This window comes from Seriola dumerili, unplaced genomic scaffold, assembly GCF_002260705.1.
Source record: "Seriola dumerili isolate Sdu_G_001 unplaced genomic scaffold, Sdu_1.0 BDQW01000052.1, whole genome shotgun sequence".
Taxonomy (NCBI): Eukaryota; Metazoa; Chordata; class Actinopteri; order Carangiformes; family Carangidae; genus Seriola; species Seriola dumerili.
In genome coordinates this window covers 13,984,799-14,006,406 of record NW_019174307.1, presented here as the reverse complement: position 1 = coordinate 14,006,406, position 21,608 = coordinate 13,984,799, and the positions used below count along the sequence as shown (strand labels likewise).

Below are 21,608 nucleotides of genomic sequence, written 5' to 3'. Positions count from 1 at the left end.
TTCCAACAAAGCCTTTAATGTAGTATCTGACTTTATCACTTTTTTTTTCACTGTGTTTACTGGTCTATATTTTTAGCGTCTGAAAAAAAAAAAAAAAAAATGATGTGTCTTCAAAGTAATGTTAAAATCACCCTTTTATTGTATTATTAAGGGGTTTATTTTATTCATTCATCAGTCCGATTAATGATTTGTTTGATTAATTCAGAATAAAAAGATCAGAACTTCAGTTAACACATCAACTTTTTGAAAAATCATACAGAAAGAAAGAGAATCAGTTACTGAATTAAATACTTGGTAAACTTTCTTTTACATCTTGCTTTTGTAGGAATTTCCCTGCGGCTGGCGCTGAACACAGCAGAGACAACAGGGCTGTGAGTGGAAAGGAGCTCTCAGTAAATAAGAGCACTCTGGAAGTTTACTCTGAGTGGATTTGCCATTGATCCCAGAAAACAATTCCACTTCCCCCTCTGTTGCTGGAGAATGCTTCCCAGCAAAAAATAGAGCACTAGGGATGTAAGAAGAAAGGGGAGGTGGGGGAGAGGAGGAGGAGGAGATGGAGGAGGAGAGACAGAAGGGAGGGCCATGGGGGGTGACTCTCGTGACGCCCCTGCTTTTTCTTCTCGTGCCCCCCGTGTGGACTAACAGTGGTGTTGGGACAAGCGTGAGCTCCGACGCAGCTATTGAGAGGTACCTCCTGCTGATGTTCAAAAGAAGAAGGTAGTTCCACCTTCACACTGAGCCTGCCACTTGTCCAAAGGAAGACTCGTCTCACCCGGGCTCAGACAAGGAGCCTCTACTTCTTTAGAAGCAGCCTTCCAGACAACTGTCCTCAAGCAGAACAGCAGGTAAGCCATGAGATGATCAGATCTAACAGGTTATCACAAAACAGCTCTTACTGATAAGATGAAAAACTAAAAGGATGCAGACACATTTGGGTAAACACTGTGAGCATCCTACTTGAAAACTACAGTAGTGGAATCGGGCTTAGCGACGCGGTCTCTAAGGAAGAGAGGATATCTCCGAGAGCTGGGACGATGGAGGCCTGGTGTGTGTTAGTATCGTCCCTGTCGTCTCGGGCAGGTACACCTGTCACCGTACTCGCTTTCACTCCTTTCATCTCTCTTCCCTCTGTCTTTCTCTTTCTCCTCTCTCCCGGTAACTCTCAGAAGAGACAAATACATTCAAACAAAGTGCAGCACTGGAGACCGTAAACCACAGAGCCACCAGCAACATGTACATCCTGAATGAAAACTTTTAGGAATCGCTTCCTGACTAAAAACTATGGAGTTAAGACATTTGCTACTTATCTGTTAAGTAACCATTGCTAAAAAAATTACACTTAAGTTGTGTCTACTGTTATTGATGAAATGTATTAAATATTAAGCCTTTTTGGCTCTGACAAAAGCAGAAATGAATGCTGTTAGACATGAATCTGAACTAACACACAGCTTAATATCTATTAGCCAATCTAATAATCAATCAACTAAAAAAATGCTAGAAAACTGAATAAAAAGGCACTTTGTTGTAGAAGGGTGCCGGCTCAAAGGAATACATAAAACAAAGGAAATGAAAGCCACAGTGTCTCGACAGTGGTGGAAGAACTATTCAGATTCTTTGCTTAAGTAAAAGTGTCAATATCACAGTGTAAAAATGCTTCATCACAAGTAAAATCTTGCCTTCATAATGTTACTTCACTAAAAAGCAAAGAAGCAGTAGCGGGAGAAGTATTATCATCAATATGTGCTGCAAGTATAAAAGTAAAAGTACACACTATCTGTGGGTAAAACATGATTATATACTATATTGCTGGTTTATTATGAAAGAGACAATTCATGTTATAGCTGGCTGTAGTGGAGCTGATTCGATCTATTTTACCTTTGCCAACCTATTGAGTGGATTATTTTCAACAATTAAACAATACAATTAAAAGATATATATGTAGTCATCATACAAATGTAGTGGAATAAGAAAAATCTCTCTGAAATGTAATAGAGGATAAATAGAAAGTAAAAAAATTAGAATACGAATAATAATACAGAATAATATAAATATAGAATATATAAGTAAAGTATAGTCAAGTATAAATGCCTTCCACATAGTTATTATCCACCACTGTCTTTCAAACCATGATGCATTCTTCATAAAACACATTCATAACTTGATGTGATTCAAGACAACATAAAAAAAAAAAAGTCAGTGGGTCAATTTGTTACACCCATACACAAGTTAATATCAAGTTATTCAAGCTGAATATGTGAACGTGAGTTTATCTATTTGACTCTGAAGACACATCAACACTGAAAAGTAATCAGCATTGCTATATTAGGCTGAAAACAAACTCCCTGCACTTTCATGAAAAAAGACTTGATGTCCCAGTGGAATAAAATATAACAAGCAAAACAACAGATTAGATTACAGAGTCACTAATCCAACCCATTGCCAAGAATGAGTTTACAACACTAACTATTAAGATAGACTCCAAAAGATAAAAACCATAACAAAAATAAATGTAATAAAAAGATAAGAGCGAGCCAAAAATCTAATCTGTCGCCATAATGAAACAGCAACAATCCAGGGATTTCAATCAGGATTGTGTTAGTGAGAATTTTCCTCTATGAAACACCTCGCAGCTGTCTGGCCTGACAGTTCCAATGTAATGCCATATGCAGCTAAACAATGGATCATAACAGGACTGTGGGTCTGTGTACAGTAGTGGGCAGATGAAGAGCCAGACAGCCATGTAAGGTAGCAGGCAGCGCATCGGCCCGCTGGCTTCTGCTGGTGTGACTGATATATGGCAGCCTAGATCCATGCTGGCCTGTAAGTGCTGACAACAGGTGACTCACATGAGCGGGAAGTTTTCTCCCCCTCATCCCGCATCAGATCCACTTTGTAGGTCACACTATCCCTAACTCACCCCTCGACCAAACCAATACAGCTAAACTTAAACATACTCAACCTTGATCATAATCCTGGCACTCATGGGAGGGACGCGCACTCGACCCCGGCAGCTAAACAGCTGCTGCAGTGCATACTGGGATTGACTCTCCCTACGTGTTAAAAGTTCAAGTTCAAAAGCCATGTTTCAAATATAACACTTGAACTTTGACACATAGGCGCAAGTGGTTATTTCTAATAAAATAAATAAGCCTTATTTCTCTCTATTAATCTCTCTAATACACCTCAGTCACATCATAAAACAGCATGAATCCATCAGAGAGTAAAAATAACCATCACTGAGCTGAATAACTGCAGCCTGGGTATGTTTGGCATCTTGTGTGCAGGTCTGTTGATTTCATCTGCGAATGACGAAACCTGTGTATAAATGTGCAAGTGCAGAGCAGTTGTGTGGTTTGGTTTGACATTTTCCTCGTGCTCCGCTGCGGCTGTTCCACTGAAACGCTGCTGAGCTGTCACAGTACTGCAATACTAACTGTTACTGGCAAATGTATTTTTGTTATACAGGTCCTGGCATCGGCTCCTTGTTTGAGGTTATTTAATATGAGCCTTAGTAACTTTACACAACCAGCATACAAGAAACAGCTCCTAAATTCATACAACCGACAACCAAGTAACAATAAAAACAATTATTAATAAAAAACGAGAGTAACGGAAACATCAAATATCAAAAAAAGTAGTTACTGGATGGTGTGCTGTAGTTATGGTGTTTAAATGAGAGAAGAACACAGAAGGTTGTTTGGAGGCATTAACAGTAGAGTTTTATAGATGAATATTGTGAGATTGTTATCACTTCTTGTGCTCAAAAAACTCCACCCAACATTATGATATGGAAAGTGGTGATGGCTGTGAAATTTGTCCTTACTGATCGTTATTAAACTGGATTAAAGCAATGAGATGTAGCAAACAAAAGGTACCAGTGATGTATAATTGTTGTCTTTGTCATTACTGGGTCGGCAAAATATGAATATGTGCGTTTTTTTAGACTATGGTTAGAAGAAGAAGGTGTTTTTTCATTGGCAGTGGTTAACAAAGATTAGTTATTGTCAATGCACAACGATGAAATTAGATAACATGCAGAAAAATACCCAAATAATTTTTTTTTTTCTGGACCAGAGCTAATAATATGAACATGTAGTTGTTAAGGTGGTCTACACTAACATCTCCTCAGACCAAATTTGGCTCTCTGAAATATTTTGAGAATCCAACTTTGGGCCCCTCAGTGTGAGTCTGTGTGGCCAAATATTTCCCTCTAGAATATGTCAAATACTGTAGACCTTTTTCTAGGAAACAAATGAGTTTCTTCACTGTGTTTCTTTCTAATGAAAACAATACATTAGTTTGTCAGGTAATGTGCTTTTTAAGACGGCGTGTTGAGATCCTGCGTGAGATTACAGAAAAATCTACTTTATCTCCAGCAAATCCTCTCAGACACACATAATAACACAATTGTACTTAGTGCACAACACAGTGTAAATACTTTTTTCTTTCACCGATGTTAGTCTAAACATGCCCCATTAAAGGGAAGCAGGCCAAGAAAATGTATACCCCACCATCTAATTACCTGTATGTTTATGAGGACAGCGTGGAGCAGGCAGTGTATCCTGGTTCTCTATGAGGATCCGGGGTCTGTCAAACATGGTTTAGTGCTGAAAGGTGCAGATCACTGAAGGAATGTTTAAATCAACCCTGCCCCCTGTTGATGCTGGTCTGTGGATACACTGCAGGCTGAGGGGACGCAGCCAGGGTTGGGACATGGATGCAAAGACAAGAAGAGACAGTTAAAAAATGTTTCCTCATCTGCACCTTTTAATTTTATGTTCTTTCTATTCAGAGTTAGTAACTAAACTCTTTGTTATCACAATTAAAAGTTACATTTTCCTGATTCATAAAGGTGAAACCACTGCTCTACGTGGCTCCGTACAGCAATAAAAACGTAGCTTCATGGTCCTATAAAGCTTCAGACTGGGGGTTTCTCCAGCCTGAGGTGCTGTCTCATCCGATTCTGATTGGACTAGAGTCACTGCCCTCTAAGGTAAAACAGAGGCTGGTCCAACAGGCCCGGAGGATTTATTGCTGTGTTACGGGGTAGAGGAAACACACAGCCTTTATTCCTGTTGCTCTGCAGCGAGTCACAGCAGCAGCCGTCACTTCGCACTGATGCAGTTTAGAAGCTGCTCTTTCTCTCTTCACCTCTCGGAGCTGCCTGGCTGCTGTCCAGACCAGCTCAGTGTTGGTGCATGCACATCTAACTGGAGATTCGAATACAGCCACGTTCAGTTAGTCCAGTTTAAGCTTGAGTTGACCCTGAACTGGGGGAAATGACTGCCGCTCTTGGTTATAGTCCATACAGAGTCTAGTTTCTCGCTTAGTTTATCATAATAGATCTGAAACACCAATCATACGCTTTGTTTCCACGGAAATTTAAACTCACCAACACACAGGCACACACAGACACACATGGACGCGCAAACACACAGACACTAATGAGATCATCCCTGATGCTTTAATCAACGTCAAGAGAAATAACTGAGAGGTGCATTATATTCCATTTGTGCAGTTCACTGTTGTGAATGCCTCATAACCAGATTGTCCATTACTTCTCCTTCGCTCTGCCACAGAGATTATAAACAAATATGACAGCCATGATGGTCTACAGGCAAACTAGAGCGCTCAGCAAAGGGCACAATGTATCTCAGTAAATCCCAGGTTATTGCCAGGCTTCCAGAAAGCCAACAGGAGCATGGGTATCATCGAGAGCCAGCGATGGTAAAAGACTCTTTTAGAGCAGAGAAGTTGACTGGAATAGCTCAGCTGTAACCCCCCCCACCCCCACTCCTTTTAATACCTTGCTCCTTTTGTCCTTCGGAAATCATAGTTTGAGATTGCTTCCTCTGACAACAGGAGGAGGTAGTCGAGGGAAGGAGACAGAGACTAAACCGATGTCTTTCCCTGGCAGATCTGAATTCCAGTTTGTCTGCTTCACTCCGAAAAGGAAAGCTTCCACTCCCACCACTGGGTATGAACAGTAGTGTGTGTGATGTATGTTTTCTTCTATATATGTGCCCAGACTAACAAACCACATCACAAATATAATTAAAAGTATTTATATGTCACTTTATACTTTACATCCACTACACTTGAGAAAGAAATGTTTTCTTGTTTATAGATTAAACTAACCATCAACAATCTCCCATCTAGATCACTTTGGTTTTAAAGACTGTATTTTTCACTTAGTTAAGATTTAGAAGTATGTCATGATACTACAGGCGGTAAGAAACTATCACAAATGTTAACTTTGAATTAGTCCAGAGGGACATGTAGTTTCCAGGACCTGCACAGGTGAGGAAAGTCTGTTGTCACTATCATTTGATAAAAACATGGCCGTTTTAACGTGTGCCTCCTGCTATTGCGCTGGCTGGACTCTCACCCTTCCTCCTCCATCTCCCAGTCTGTTTGTGATTTACTTCCAGTAAAGATCATCAGCTTTATCCAGTCAAGGCTTTGAGCCAGTTCCCTCAGTGGGACGGGGACCCGCTCCACTAACTAATGATCCAACTGGTCTCAGACTGTGACCTGTCTGACGTCAGCGGGTATTAGGTGCATGCTGGAAAATAAGTATCAGAGCACAGACTTTCCTACGCTATGCATTGGCGTATCAGCCTTGGGCGTAGAGGGAGTCTGAACATTTCCTCTCCCACGTGTTGTCGTGGGGGTGTTTTGCTTCCTGCCTCTCCACACTTTACAGATAAAGAGCACCACGCTCTGATTTTCCATCTTATTGCCATATATATACTTCATGGAGACACTGAGGGAGGGGGAGAGACAGATGGTCATGGTCATTTAGACCATCTCTCTCTCTCACACAACCAGTGTCAGCCAGGAAATTCAGAGCCCTGCACAGTGGACTAAGCAGTAGAAGTAACTTGTCTCTGTGGGGAAATGGAAGCAACCGCTTACGGATTACACTTGGAGGGAGATGAGGGGTGGTAAGAGAGAACATCAAGTCCCTGTTTGGCTGTTTTCATGCTCTGTGATTGTAGTGATTATACTGTATATCCTTTCCTACCTGGCACCCCATTAAAGTAACAGTTTGTCTTAACACACAGCTATTGAGGAATGTATATGTTTTCTATAACCTTGCCAACTAGGGCAATGATTTCAGACGTGTGACGTGTCGGAAAAACCTGTCAAACTGTTACTTTCAGTCCTCCTTCCTTATGTCATCTTGTCTTTCATCTGTAATTGCATAGTAAAAGCTGGACGCAGGCAGACCAACATAGTGCATGTAGATGTCGCAGGTCGCCCCTCGATGGGGTTTGATGGGTTTTCTTAACCCCTCGATGATGGGGGTCATTTACAGCACCCATAAAGCTGTCTGGTGAACCGCCTTATAGGGTCATTGTCAGCTGAGACTCGCCAGCCTGCCACTGCCATGTTTGGGTCTTTCCCAAAATCTTACTAATGCTGGAGTCAAAATGTGAAAGCACGCACGCACACACACACACACACACGCACACAAACACACACAAACACACACACAGTGGCTAGATGGAGAAATCTGATTGACGCTTCGAGATAGTTTGAGATTGTAGGATTTGTGATGGTTTCATCATTGCAGAGAGGCAGAGCAGTGGACATCAAAGCTGCTGCTCTGTTGATGTGAGTGACGCCCGCTGGTTATGTGCTATAGGCAAGATGGAGACAATGTAGCTCACGCCGGGTCACAGCATTAAAAGGACAAAGTCTCCCCGCTTTGATTTGCCCCGTGACAGCAGGTTACCCTCTGTCTCTCTGTCAAGTATAATCTGGAATAGCACGAGAGGGAATAAAAACACGCATAATACCATATAATAAAAACAACCTCATTATTTACTTTTGCATGACTCCTGAACTTCCTCTTCCTCCCTCTCTCTCCCTCTGTCTCTCTCTCTCTCATGGGAAAATAGTCGTTCTCATGCCACAGTGTCCAGTCCTCAAGCAATTCACAGGCAGAGAAGCTATTTTTATACGTATGATGCCACACACAAACACACCGAGGTCATTCCATCGGCAGGAATATAGAGGACCTACAGCTGTCTATGACTGATTGTCTGTATTTATCTTTTTTTACCACCTTTTGCCCTTCTCTGCTGCTCTGTCGATCCTCTCCGCCTCAGTGACTTCAACTTTTCACCTCTACTGCACCCTTCTTTCACCCTTCCCTTCCACCCTCTATCTTTGTGTCTCAGGTGTGTGTTCGGCCTGTGAGCAGTGATGGGGGACTGGAGTCTCCTGGGGAATTTCCTAGAGGAGGTCCAGGAACACTCCACCTCGGTGGGGAAGGTGTGGCTCACCATCCTCTTCATCTTTCGCATCCTGGTGCTGGGCACAGCGGCCGAGTCCTCGTGGGGCGACGAGCAGAGCGATTTCCTGTGCGACACCCAGCAGCCTGGTTGCACTAATGTATGTTATGACAGCGCCTTCCCCATTGCCCACATCCGTTACTGGGTGCTGCAGATTGTTTTTGTCTCCACGCCATCCCTCATCTACATGGGCCACGCCATGCACACAGTGCGCCGAGAGGAGAAGCGGAGGAGGCAGGAGCAGGAAGAGAAGGAGGCAAGAGGTGAGGGTGGCGAAGACCTGGAGGGGGAGAAGAAGTACCTCCAGCAGAAGGAGATGACATCTGGACCTGATGGGACTGGCCGTGTTCGTCTGAAAGGGGCGCTGCTGCAGACTTACATCCTGAGCATCTTGATCCGCACTGTGATGGAGGTGACGTTCATTGTTGTGCAGTACCTGATCTATGGGGTGTTCCTCAAAGCGCTGTACCTGTGCAAGTCATGGCCCTGCCCCAACCCAGTCAACTGCTACATGTCCCGGCCCACAGAGAAGAATGTCTTCATCATCTTCATGCTGGTGGTGGCTGGTGTGTCTCTACTGCTCTCTGTGTTGGAGCTCTACCACCTTGGCTGGAAGAGTGCCCGAGGGTGTGTACGCAAAAAGATGATGCAGAAGGACAACCACAGAGCAGTGACCGTGTCCGTGTCTGCAGCTTTGGAACCAAGCAGCCCACCGCGGCCCGCAGCCGCCTGCACCCCACCTCCTGATTTCAGCCAGTGCTTGGCGGCCCCGAGCTCCATGAACCCCATGACCTCCATGGCATCTCACCCCTTCAACACCAGGATGGCGCTGCAGCAGAACTCAGTCAACATGGCCACCGAGCTGCATCACAGCTGCGACAACCTGGAGGACGAGGAAGACTTCCTGAGGATGAGATACGACCAGGCGCCCACGGAGCTGCCTAACAGCTGCTCCCCGTCACCTCTGATGCACTCCGGCTACATGAAGGACAAACGCCGCCTGAGCAAGACCAGCGGTACCAGCAGCCGGGCTCGCCAAGATGACCTGGCAGTATAGGCCCATGGCCAGAAGGAGGGAGGGCCGGACCTAAAGAACCAAAGAGAAGCAACAGAAACATCAGTTTAGCAAGAGACAAATACGAGACTAAGTGTTATTCCTGAATGAAGATTTCAGAACGCAGACTCTGGCATTTAGTCCTGACACTTGACTATAGAAGATGGACCACATTAGAAATATACACTGATATCTGTGAGTGGACCATGTAAACTTGACGTGTGTGAGCTCTGTGAACAGTCCGTCCAAGAGCTTGAAAAACTGACAACCAAACTGCAAAAGGAAAATAATTTTGAAATGAGAGCAGGGTAACACGGTGTGATACCTGACTATTGCACATTTTATGTTTTACTTAAAAAAAAAAAAAAAAAAAAACTAAGTGAGGGAAAGGGACGAGAATGATGTGACGCATGGTGCTTGGTGTGAGCTGACTCATTCATCATAAAGCAAAATATTCCAAGATATCTCAACTATTCAACTAAACATAGATTAGCCAATGACTTTAAATAGCACAACTCTCCCACTGCAAAAAATTAAGAGATACAATAAACTGTGAAGCTTGCTGCACATTTGCAGTGAATCAAGGTAAAGTGCCTTATCAAGTGTAAAAAAAAAAAACCCAAAAAACCCATCTATTTCAACATAACGCATTTTTTTTTTCTTCCAAAAGCCACAGTAAAGTTGTAACTTTAAATGAAGCCACTTGTCGACTTAATGTGATTGCAGTACACAGTACTGCAGGTCAACAAACATAACATGTAACTCAAGAATAATAACTTAATCTTCTGAAAAAGTGTGAGTAAGACTTTATTTGACAGGAGCCGTAGTGTAGAGAGGTGGTGACAGAATGTAGCCTGTTTGAGGCTTTTCCTATTGAAAGAGAAAAAGAAGAGGTCCTGCTTGGATGGTGGTTATGAGGAGATCCAGCCACTTGGTGGCAACATTGCACTTATGTTTTTCAGTTTTACTCCTGGAGCCATTGTGTAAATACTGAATTTGTCCCTATGCAATGTGTGTTTCCGTTGAAGTCTTTGAATGTATTTTATTTTTGTTGTCTGTTCTTACTGTATATAGAAAGATATGTATATGAAAAAGTTTGTGAATGATCATCCTTGCAAATGGTGGTTTGAAGTTTTATCCTACAAATCTATACAGCAATAATTCTTTCAAGAAAACAGACATCTTGTTCAGCCTACTGTACTTTCACTGCAGTTGTTGGTTCTGTCACACAGACCTTTATGCGATACATGTCATCACTAACTCATCACAAATTAATAAATCATCAACAAATCATCAACCGTAGTCTGCTCTGTTGTTATCATGGTGTGTTATTAATTCAAGTGCTTCAAGTATTTTGGCATTGTTCTTAGATTTCACCATTTTCTACATCAACATATAAATATGTATACATTTTATTAGACAAACTTGTCAAAATCATGTGGTAAATATGGTGATGACGGTACAACTATAAGTGGATGTCAAGACAAAGATGATAGAGAACATGCATAGACAAAAGGTTTTTTTTTTTTTTAAAATCAATATCCCATCGCCACTTTCATTTTCCAGCCTGTTATCACCGGAAAGAGCCTGCAGGAGACGGACTGGAGAAGACGTGGAGTATTTACACAAAACAAAAGCTCTGCCAGGAAGCCGAGCGCTGGTATCCAACTTGATCCTTCACAAGCTGAAACTGAATTGGAAGCTACAGTAGATGCTGCCATTTTGTTCTTTTTGTTTGTTTTCTTATTGGTTGTTTTTCTCCTCTGCAAAGTTACCCTCATTTCATCACAGATGAACCAACAGCAGTAGCCAGAGTCGTACATCTGTCTTGCTGTTCAATAAAAAAAAAAGTTTTATTCTCTGTAAATCATCCATGGACAAAGCTGAGGTGATGTGTTCATGTCCTGGTAGGGGTTCCTGTTCTTGTTTAAAAAATGAGGTGGACATTCATCTCTCACATTCTCTGGCTCTCTTGGTTTGTACAACGCTGCATAAACATGTATAAGATTTATTTAAAGTGACTGACAACAGGGGTTAGTAAATTAGAAGAACTTGCACCCAAGTGGTATGGTGAGTATATTTCCTCACATGATGGAAGAAATATTAAGATCATTTACTTCATCGAAAGTGAATCTAAAAATTATTTAAATATAAGTAGCTAAATCTACTGCAATATCAAAAGTAAAACCACTCAGTACGCAGAGAGACATTTCAGAGTGTAGTATGGATGAATAAAGGGCTGAGAGAGGCAGATGCTGTTTGCTTGTTTCTTTACTTCTTTGTAGCAGAGGCATACATACCAGTGCACAGGCAGTAACAGCTGAATATTATGGTGGTTTCTCTAAAGAAAGAATAATAGATATACAGCTGAATAAAGTACAACAAATATATATGCATACATTAGTTTACCTATATGCTTAATAGTACCAACCCACCATGAACAACAATAATCAAATGGCTATAATTACATTTCTTTGCCCAGATCACTCATTACACAGGTTTCTCTGTTACATTATCAATGTATAAAGTTGCTGGTAATGTTTGGATAACACTTCCTGCTATCTATAATTTGTGTTAAATCCTTCAGCTGAAGACTAGCAGGATGGTTGTATTTTTGAAACTACAGGAAAGCTACATCCGGTCACGGAGTAGGCGTAACTTCAACATTAGTATAGATATCTAGCTTCACCCTAACCACTTCGTACCTTAACCCAATTACAAACACAGTAAACACTACTAACAACAGGTTATAACTGTATGAACACGGTTTAAACTCGATATGACACATTTGGATCGGACGAGCCGAGACAGGTGAAAAGAGGGTGTAACCTCGCCGGCATGAGCCTAGCTCTCATTAGCATAGCGATCACATAATGAGCACATAAACTCCGATCTCTTCACATGGACTAACAAACGTTATCCACAGCCACATCAACATAAAGAAATTCAAACCAAATAATGCAGTAAATAATCATTCCTTCATTCACACACAAATAACTGCACTGCACGACCGCAGCTCATCACTTACCTAAAGCACATACTTTGTATTACTAACGGTTACTAATTACTGATTTGCTGCGTGATGTCACTTACAATAAAATGATCACGTGAGTTCGCTCACGCTATAACATTACCAGCATTAAATAACCAGGTAGTCAGCATATCAGACACTGAACAGAACAGCAATTAACACTCTAACCTATAACTTTGGGGCCTTTAGTATTATATATCATATTAGTGGATAATTATTATTAATGCATTAAAGTGAGAAACATTTTAATTCAATTACATTAGACTCAACTATATTGTCATTACTCAAAGTTAAGTACCAGCACAATGAAATTGAGTGATGTTGCAGCTCTTCAAGTAGGAGTTATTTCTCACTACTTTAAAATCTGATGGTACATCAGTGCGTAAGTTTTAAGCATATCATGACATTTGGATATAAATTGAAATCTGTATGTAACTATGATGATATAATGAGTGGTTCATCATTGATTATTAAATTATGATTTTGGTTCACCACTGAATTTATTGTTTGTAAGAAAGTGCCAAAAATAGAATAAAAAAAAATACCAGTCACTAGTTCCAGGAGGGTAAAGTAACGCCTTCAGACTACTTATTCAAACAGTCCCAAAACAAAAAGATATTTAGATAAAAATGCAAATCCTCGCATTTAAGAAGCTGCAACCAAAAACTCTTAGGTATTTCGAAAGAATAAATCACCCAAATGAAAAAGTGGTTATCCAAATAATTGTCCACCAGTTTTCTGTAAGTCTATCTGATTAATCAGCTCTAATAACTCGTGGTCGGTAACGGTCACTAGGGGCACGTCGATATGCAGATACACGTATGTCCTCTAGAGGGCAGCAGCATTGCTTTGATACATCTCCTCCACCGCAAATCCTATAAACGAAGGAGGAGGACAAGGAAACCCAAGCGTTTAATAAAGATTTCGGGAAATGTAGTTTTGTCTTTATATGTCTCACGTTTACGTCTATTGCAGAGTTGCATCTGTTGCCCTACAGTTCCCGACATGTCTGTCGGTTTTAACCGGTTGTAAAAGCTGCCGATTGACAAGTGAATTCATTATTTAACTGAACACGGTGTTTTCCATCGAGAGCATCAGAAGAACTTCATTTTATTTCCCGTTGCGAAAAAGTAAGTAGTAGTTACACCTGTCACTAAAGCGAGCTTCTCTGCAATGGTGCAGTTAGTCCGTTTTATTATTGACACGAAGGTTAAACTTCACGTTATCATGTTGTGTTGCGGCTAGCCAGTTTTGAAAGAGTGAGCCGAGTACTGTTTTTTTACGTGCTTCTGTTAGCAATGAGTTTGTGTTGGAGAGAGTTAAGTGTTTGTTGGCAAACTCCATCCGCTGTGTGAACAGGGCCTAGTCCCAATCTCGTAGTGTTTAGCTGTTTGGTGGCACAGCTAGGTTTTTATGAAACTAATATATTTAAAGAATGAGGAAACGAGAGCTACAGATAGGTGACACGTTAAAGGAAAAAAATAGTAAATGAGAGATAAAACATTAACAAGGGGTCATGAATTGTTTGATGTGAAAATGTTATGATCCACAAGGCATATTTTGGACGTAAAGTCATTGATATTGATATTATCTCAAATGGGGGGACCTAGTCTTTTGGAAGATTGACTAGTTTATTTTATATTGTGAGAATGAGGACATAAAATCACACAAAACTACGAAGAAGTCCAAGACCCACTTCCATTGTGGTCCTTGATGTAAAGATGCAACCAGATATTTTGACAATATCATCATTTTATTGATGTTTTGGAAAACATCAAATACAGAAAATCTAAAACAAATTATAACTAAAATGATAGGACAGGCTCACACTTTAGAGACTTTACTGTTGGATGGACAAAACAAGCCATTTGATACGGAATTGATAATTGAAGCAATCGATAATTGCAGTCTGTTACTACATGACAGAGGAAGCTTGAGTGGATGTGTCACAAGACTGTTGCGCAAAAGTGAGGCCGACAGGGCCTTTCATAACACCACCAAAAAAGCTATTAATTCTGTTAATATTGCTGTCATTATTATGTACGTCTTCCTTTTAATATTAACACTGAGGCTTGTTTAATTAATTCAGACACACTACGAGAATCTGTTTTTTGTTCACAGCACAGCCATGAAGAGTCTTTGGACCAAAGCAGGTGTTTTAGGTTCAGTGTCCATAGCTTTTGGCTCTATGCTGTGGTCACAGAAAAAGACAAGTTCAGACCAGGTTGCCCCGAGCTGCACCCCTGCTGACAGAAATCCCGGTTCTCCCTACAAACTAAAGCTGGTCCAAGTCCTGTTCCGACATGGTGCTCGAACCCCGCTAAAGTCGATACCTGATGTGATGGAGGTAAAACTTCTGCATTTCAGCAACTCATTTTGTGCTTGTGTTTTTTAAAAGCAGTGCCACATAATATCTGTAAATAACAACTGTGTAACAATTCCTTGTTTGTCTCATCAAAGGTGCAGTGGGTGCCAACGCTCTTGGAGCCTCCAGCACACACCCACATCAACTATGTAGTGACAGATCTACATGGTGGCCCCAGACCCACAGCTCCTGTAGAAGACAGCTATCGGAGAAACATACTGACCGTGAGTAGGTGTGTTTTGTATTGTTGAATTAAATCAGACGGCAAAAGCAATGATGGAACAGATTCAGGTGCAGAAACTTGTGTAGCTGCTTCCTGGTAAGAGGCTTTGTGGGAAGGTATTAGCTGCAGTGCATTCGGAAGGTATTCAGACCTCCTTTTTTTTTTTTTTTTTTTTTTTTTTTTAATTTAACATAAGACTGTACATAAAGTGTGAAAAATATGTGGGGGTTTGAATACTTTCTGAATGCATGTAAACAAACAAAAAAAAACTTAATTTTGATGCTTTATTGCGGGGGTGGGCAAACATTTTGGCTCAAAGGCCACACTGGGTTTTAGAAATTGAAAGATGGGCCGCTAACACTGGCCGTAGAGGGGGGAAATGAACTAGCATACATTACATGAATATGAAACCTGTTTACCAAAAAGTAATGAAAATAAACTCACCCCTGAGTTCTTGATTTAATGGGAACAGTGTTGCTGGTCGATCTTTTCAGAGTCTTGTCCGTGCAGGTCCTCCTCTTCCAGCGTCGCCAGTGTCGGGAAATGAGCGAATGATTTTGTTCATCGCTTGCCTTGAGAACAAAGTCAATTTGGCTTTTAAAGCTTTCACGTTCAACTCGTTCAGGTGTGTCTAAAATGTCCACAGCAAACGCAAAATCGCAAAGCTAGTCTGCATCGTTCAACTCAGGAAAATCTCCCTTCTGAGGTCCCACACTCAATGACGCACTTTCCTTAAACTTAGCCAACGGAGATTAGTGTTAAAGTAAGTCATGGCGGACTCCATGGATAAAAACTCCTGCGTGATTTCAAAATTGTCATTAATTCATCTGAAAAAATGAAGATGATTATAAATAAAGAATGAAGAGCTGTGCGGGGTCCTTTGTGTCGCTGCTTTCATCCAGTGCTGACGAATTAAATTTAAAAGGACTCCGTTTTCGGTTTTTTTAACCCACAAACCAAGTCTTCCTCAATTTGTTCTATTCGGCGAGTCACGTGATAAACCTGTTTCCTCTGGACACAGACACGTGCTGTCTTCACCATACGTTCCTTCAAAAACTCCTTCAGAGAAAGGCTTGCTCACTTTCGCTAATTTATATGCCAGCAGATAACTTGACTTTGTGCTGGACTCCTGAATTGTAGACTGTCGGGTAAAAACATTTTTGCTGAGCCTGTAAAGCGGCTGCTAACCTCGAAGCTGTACTCGCCCTTTCTTGGGGTGACAAATTGCTAGCATCGTTAGCACGCTTGGTGGAAAAGTGTATACTGATATTGTTTTCATTGAATACCGCAGCGTACAAAACAGACGTATGACCTTTGATCAGACTTCAGTGTAAAAATATTTTGCCGTCCAACCTTTCTTAAAAACCCGGCACTCGCTGTCGACTTTGGTCCGCTCATTTCGTCGGTGATTGCTATGTGCTCAGTGCAACAGCAGAAGTGAAGGTCAGGTCAGGTGGAGAGATGAGTGACTCTTGGCCTCCTCATTAGAAAGGGTCGGTTGTATTTGCAGCACGCCATCTATTGGAACCACAAGGTAACGCCTTGCAGGAAAAGATAGTGAAATGAATACCACTCGTTGCCCACCCCTGCTTTATTGTGTTCCAGTAGAGTCTTAAATGTGAAATGAAACATCTGCAAATTGATACAGTCCTACACATGTCTGTGAGATCAATATTATTATCTGCATCTTCACCAAATTGTAAACGTTTCAGAAATGACGAAAATGCCCTCTTTCACAATGTTGAGGAGAGTGATAAAATGAAAAAAAAAAATCCTGGATCTACCCCTTTTAACTGCAATGGCACCTAAATTTAATGGGTTCTTCCCTGGCCCACACCCCATCCCTCCACCAACTGGTGGTGGTGCAAATCAATTCAGTACGTTTTGTGTAATCCTGCTGACAAACAGACACAGGGGAAAATGTAACCTCCTTGGTGGAGGTAATTATGACAAGCCAGTAGGCCTTTGTCATAGCAGTCATTTAGACACATAGCCGGAAAAGCACAGCTGTAATGAGTAGCATAACGATTCTATTTCATTTAGGTGTGCCTGCGCCAGATCCCTCACATTGTGCAATCTGGCATAGTTTACTTGGACACTCACTGGGACCACAGAGTCATCAATAATGTTAGTTACCTTTGCCAAGGAGGTTTATTTGTCAACAGGATTATACAAAAAGTACTGAACCGAGTGGCACCGAACTTGGCCAGAGAAGAATCCATTAAATTTGGGGGCAGATCTGCATCATTTACTATGAATGAATTTTTTTTTTTTTTTCCCTGAAGTCTGGTTTGATATCAGCATTGGCAGAGGTCTGTGGTCTCCGAGTGCCCTTTTCTCGCTATGACAAGTTAATATCTGCTGTGAAAAATGCCAGGAAGAAGTGATTTTAGATGAATAGATTCAAAAGATGTGAAGCACCCATTGGCTTCACGCCCATTTTAATTCATTGACTCTATTCGCTTTCCCCCTCTAGTGGCCACTAAGATTCATTACAAAGATGACATACGGCACTAAACCGGGTTCATTTATTCACCTTCTCTCTGTAATACTGCTGAACTGTGTGTGGAGCTTCCCAGTGAGATATTGTGTCCCATTTGTCAGACACCGTGTCCATGGAAATCTTAGTTTCCTGTGCTGAGTTAGCTGCTTTGCTAAGGAGGTTTAACTGCACCAGATTCAGCTTTGTAAACTAAATCCTACAGTCTGGACTCCTGCCATGCTTGTACCACATTCACTTTGAATCCCTGCATGCAATCACAGATGTGTGTCTGTTAGGCCAAGGCACACCTGAGAGTAAAACTTGATCCTGTTTGTCACGTTTGGCAGGGTGGCACATTCCCCGGTCAGCTGACCACAGTGGGCATGCAGCAGCTGTATGAGCTGGGCAAGAGGCTAAGGAGGAGATACATACAGGAGATTCCCTTCCTCAACCCCACCTTTAGCCCAGCTGAGGTCTAGTAAGTGTTGCGCATCATGATGGGTAGCAACGAACACTATTCAGTACTCTATGGTTTTGATACATTGGATTTATGAGTGCAGGAAAAAAGATATCCGCCTAAATGCTTTCCCACTTTTAAGTTGGCTGCCTTCCATGACCTCTTTTTTTCCATTTTTAGTGTGCGCTCCACTAACATTGTGAGGACCATTGAATCTGCTAAGTGCCTGATAGCAGGGCTCTTCCAGCAAAAACAAAAAGGTAGGGTAGAAACCCATATGTGTATGATGTTATTTATTCTATTCTGGTTCTCATCTCATCTGTTTGTGTAATTTTCTGTTCCACCTGTAGAAATTGTGCATATATTAACAACGGAGGCAGAATCTGAAATCCTGTATCCTAACTATCATGGATGCAAGCTGCTCAAAATCCTTGGCAGGTACGTAGAGTAAATTTTCATACCTGGAACACAGTCAGGCCCAGACCATCCTATGCATTCGCTACCCAAAACTGGAATCTTGAATAATGTGTTGTGCAAAATTATAAGCAGAGTTGAGATGCCTCTGACAGGTTGTCGTGGTCTATCTGTGTTTCGTGGCTGACACGGTGTGTGTTCTGTGCAGCCACCGCTGGGCAGAGTCGTCCACTCTGCCAGACATTGCAGCAGACCTGCAGAGAATCCAGGACGCGTTGGGCATCGCTGCTCACCAGCACGTCGACTTCATCCTCATTAGGGACGACATGGTTGCCAGAGAGGTGACACTGCCACGTCATGATTCATATGACTTTTATTAGGTCTCACCACTAGCTATCAGAATATGTATGATTATTATTAAGACTTAGCTTTACCTGAGGCAGCAAAACCTAGCAAGCTTATGTAAGATGAAACAAAGTTTCTAGAGATTTTAACAAGTTTTGTATTTACTCGTGCCGTAATTGAGGATATCTTAAAACAGTCAGTGAGAGAAATTCATGAATGAGGAGGGTAATACCAGAGGGTCATCTTTCTATATGTTCAAATAACTATCTTATAAATGTCCACAGGATCTGAAACAAGACACGAGGGGAGTCTTTATTGAGTCTTGTGGAATTGAGCAATGTTTTGTTTGTTTTTTTCTTTTGTTTTTTTTCCCACCATTTCCTTTCTCCTCACTAGCCAAAGCCTAACATTGTAGACATGCCTAACATTCTTGCTAATTATGCTCAGATCCACCTAATATCAGATACAACTCATTTAAATTCACAGACAGATTAAAGCACCACATTTCTCATTATAGCCATATTCCACTTAAATAAAAAATAAAGCTACTTGAAAATTTTAAATGGTTTAGATGCTTCAATATTGACACCGTTTACTAGACAGCCTTTTGGAAAATAATTATGATGAAGGGAAAAATGGCAAATATGTCATAATGTGATGACAACGCTGGAAAAGAGTGAGCAGAAACTTCACTTCAGCACTTCACAGCTGATACTGACTGCGTCTTGTTTCTGCACATTAAACAGACACACGGCCTGCCCTGCCCACCAGTGCTGGACACCTGGAGAAATAAAGTAGAAAAGAGAGCTGTGGACATGATCTGCCATATCTATGAACCCAGCAAGAGGTAAGATTAAACAAAGTCAGCAGAGGGCAGAGTGTTGGGAAATGGTAGATTCAAGGTTTAACAATAACCCTCTATCAGTGTCAATAAGGAGAATTTACGTTACGTTAAGTATCAAGTTCAACAGGTCACCTTTAATTCTTCTGCTGTGCTTCTGGCAGGGAGAACTTGCAGCTGTCTGTGGGACCACTCCTGCACATATTGTTAGCCAACATTGAGGAGAAACTACAGGACAAATCATCAGAGTCAAAAAGGTTGGACAGCTCAGGATGAGCACACCCATTCTTAAACATACTCGATTGTATTTGGTCTTTAAATGGTCCGCTGTTAAAATCCTCTCTCAAACAGGAAGTTGTTTTTGTACTCTGCACATGACACCTCTTTGATTCCCTGTCTGATGGCTCTGGGGATTTTTGATATGAGATGGCCACCGTATGCAGCTGATATCACTCTGGAGCTGCATCAACACCAGCAGACCAACGAAGCCTTCGTCAAAGTGTCATACATAGGCCAGGTAGGGGGCGAGAATGTGTCTATATTTACTTGATAAGCTGTTGCCATATTTTTTTCTTTGTGGTTAACTCTAAATGTTTGTCTTTCTGTAGGATCAACTTATTCCAGGTTGTAGTGGAGTCTACTGCCCCCTGCAGGAGTTTAAACAGGCCCTCTCAGGATACACACTGAGCTCTGAACTCTACCATTCACTTTGTAACAACACAGAGGGTTTAACCGAGCCCTGAACCCTCAACAGACCTTCACATCCAAACACAGTGCTACCTATGACAATTCACTCTTGACACTCACTTATCATGTTTTTTTTTTTTGTTTTTTTAACGTCCAGTTTTTACTCCATCCAATCACCACCGTCATTATACCTCACTGTCAGACCTCACTGGAGGAAAGTCCCAGATTGCAGCCTCTTTTGGAGATCTTTTAGTTTATATCAGACTTTTCATTGCATGATTCTTCATCACCATGTAGCCATTGCAGTCAAACGTTCCAGCTATAGCTAAATTAATTTACACACAATAACAAGTGCATGTGCATAATGATTTTGCTATTCAGTGTATGCCTGATATCAGATGCTTAGTGCATAGGTTTCCTTTGGATGCGCCTTTTTTGTTTAGTGATGAAGGGTGGTGTTACTCTGTTTCTCTTATTGTCAACAAATCTAAAAAGACTAAAACCAGCAATGTTTGCCCATCTCTCATTATCTTCAGAAATCTTTAAGAACTAATCAAAAAATACATAGTTTAATTTTAAAAAGTAATTTCTTAAAATGACTGGACTAGTTTTCGCAAACACTACTTGAATGTAGGGAAGAGTAAATTGTGCCCATGCTCACTGTAATGAAGGGACATGTCACCCATTGAAGTTGTGTGGTTTCTGTATGTGTTATAATAGACAACAATAGTCGTGGATGACACAGAGGGATAAACTAAATCATGCTTTGCCAGCATAGGCAATACTTATTAGTAGAATAAACATTGTTGGTTTTGTTTTTGGATTTGTTGTCAAGAAAAATACAGAATTTTATCATCCTTTGTCATCAAAGTTTAATCTTACACTGAACTGTATGGACAATGTGGCATCATAACAGCCTGTATATAATTGCTGATGCAATTCAGTCATTTCATTCCTCAGGGGAATACTAAGCGTTTCATATACTGTATCTGATGTTTATTAACAAAGGGGTGCAGAAAGTGGATTGTACATTAGTGTGTAGATAGATGTCTTAATAACCATGTAGAACCTGCAGGAAGGGAATTATGATGCAACTGTACATTTAAGAGTGTTTTTAGATTGGCTTCTTGTGGGGATTTGATGATAGTTTCAGACCACAGTATAATATGTATGCATGAATACATGCCCATTACATAGACCTGAGTTTTACTGTGTTACAATAACACGTATTATACCTCATCAGCGGATTTTCCCATGACCTAATCCCTAAAAATATTACATTTGGTTTGGATTGATGAGGCATAAATAAATAAATTGATCAACGTTAAGTCTCTTTTATTCGCTCGTCACGTCAGGGGCTCTGTAATATTCCTACCAGCAAAGTAAATCGTTTAGTGGAGTTCAAA

General features: G+C 41.2%; 2 protein-coding genes across 3 annotated transcripts; both read left to right on the top strand.

Annotated features, from left to right (window-relative positions):
- The first annotated feature begins 650 nt into the window (after positions 1-650).
- gja5 (gap junction protein alpha 5) lies at positions 651-9,725 on the top strand. 2 transcript variants are annotated; one of them, XM_022740392.1, is made up of 2 exons: positions 651-845; positions 8,118-9,725. In XM_022740392.1, the coding sequence occupies exon 2, from the start codon at positions 8,215-8,217 to the stop codon at positions 9,358-9,360; it is 1,146 nt and encodes a 381-aa protein (XP_022596113.1). In that variant the 5' UTR covers positions 651-845; positions 8,118-8,214; the 3' UTR covers positions 9,361-9,725. The 2 variants fall into 2 exon arrangements, with proteins under 2 accessions (XP_022596113.1, XP_022596114.1); XM_022740393.1 differs by lacking the exon at positions 651-845 and adding an exon at positions 6,884-6,947.
- Positions 9,726-13,394: 3,669 nt separating this feature from the next.
- acp6 (acid phosphatase 6, lysophosphatidic) lies at positions 13,395-21,525 on the top strand. The gene is made up of 11 exons (XM_022740391.1): positions 13,395-13,518; positions 14,510-14,735; positions 14,849-14,977; positions 17,806-17,936; positions 18,096-18,175; positions 18,266-18,353; positions 18,538-18,670; positions 19,421-19,521; positions 19,680-19,772; positions 19,867-20,032; positions 20,124-21,525. Exons 2-11 carry the CDS (start codon positions 14,517-14,519, stop codon positions 20,256-20,258), a joined length of 1,275 nt encoding a protein of 424 aa, XP_022596112.1. The 5' UTR covers positions 13,395-13,518; positions 14,510-14,516; the 3' UTR covers positions 20,259-21,525.
- The last annotated feature ends 83 nt before the right edge of the window (positions 21,526-21,608 follow it).

Excerpts from the sequence above, each read along its gene's own strand:
- gja5 (XM_022740392.1), top strand. The coding sequence starts at position 8,215 with ATGGGGGACTGGAGTCTCCTGGGGAATTTCCTAGAGGAGGTCCAGGAA.
- acp6 (XM_022740391.1), top strand. The coding sequence starts at position 14,517 with ATGAAGAGTCTTTGGACCAAAGCAGGTGTTTTAGGTTCAGTGTCCATA. Across the intron at positions 18,671-19,420 it reads ACGACATGGTTGCCAGAGAG|ACACACGGCCTGCCCTGCCC; the intron begins GTGACACTGCCA and ends CACATTAAACAG. Across the intron at positions 19,522-19,679 it reads ATCTATGAACCCAGCAAGAG|GGAGAACTTGCAGCTGTCTG; the intron begins GTAAGATTAAAC and ends TGCTTCTGGCAG.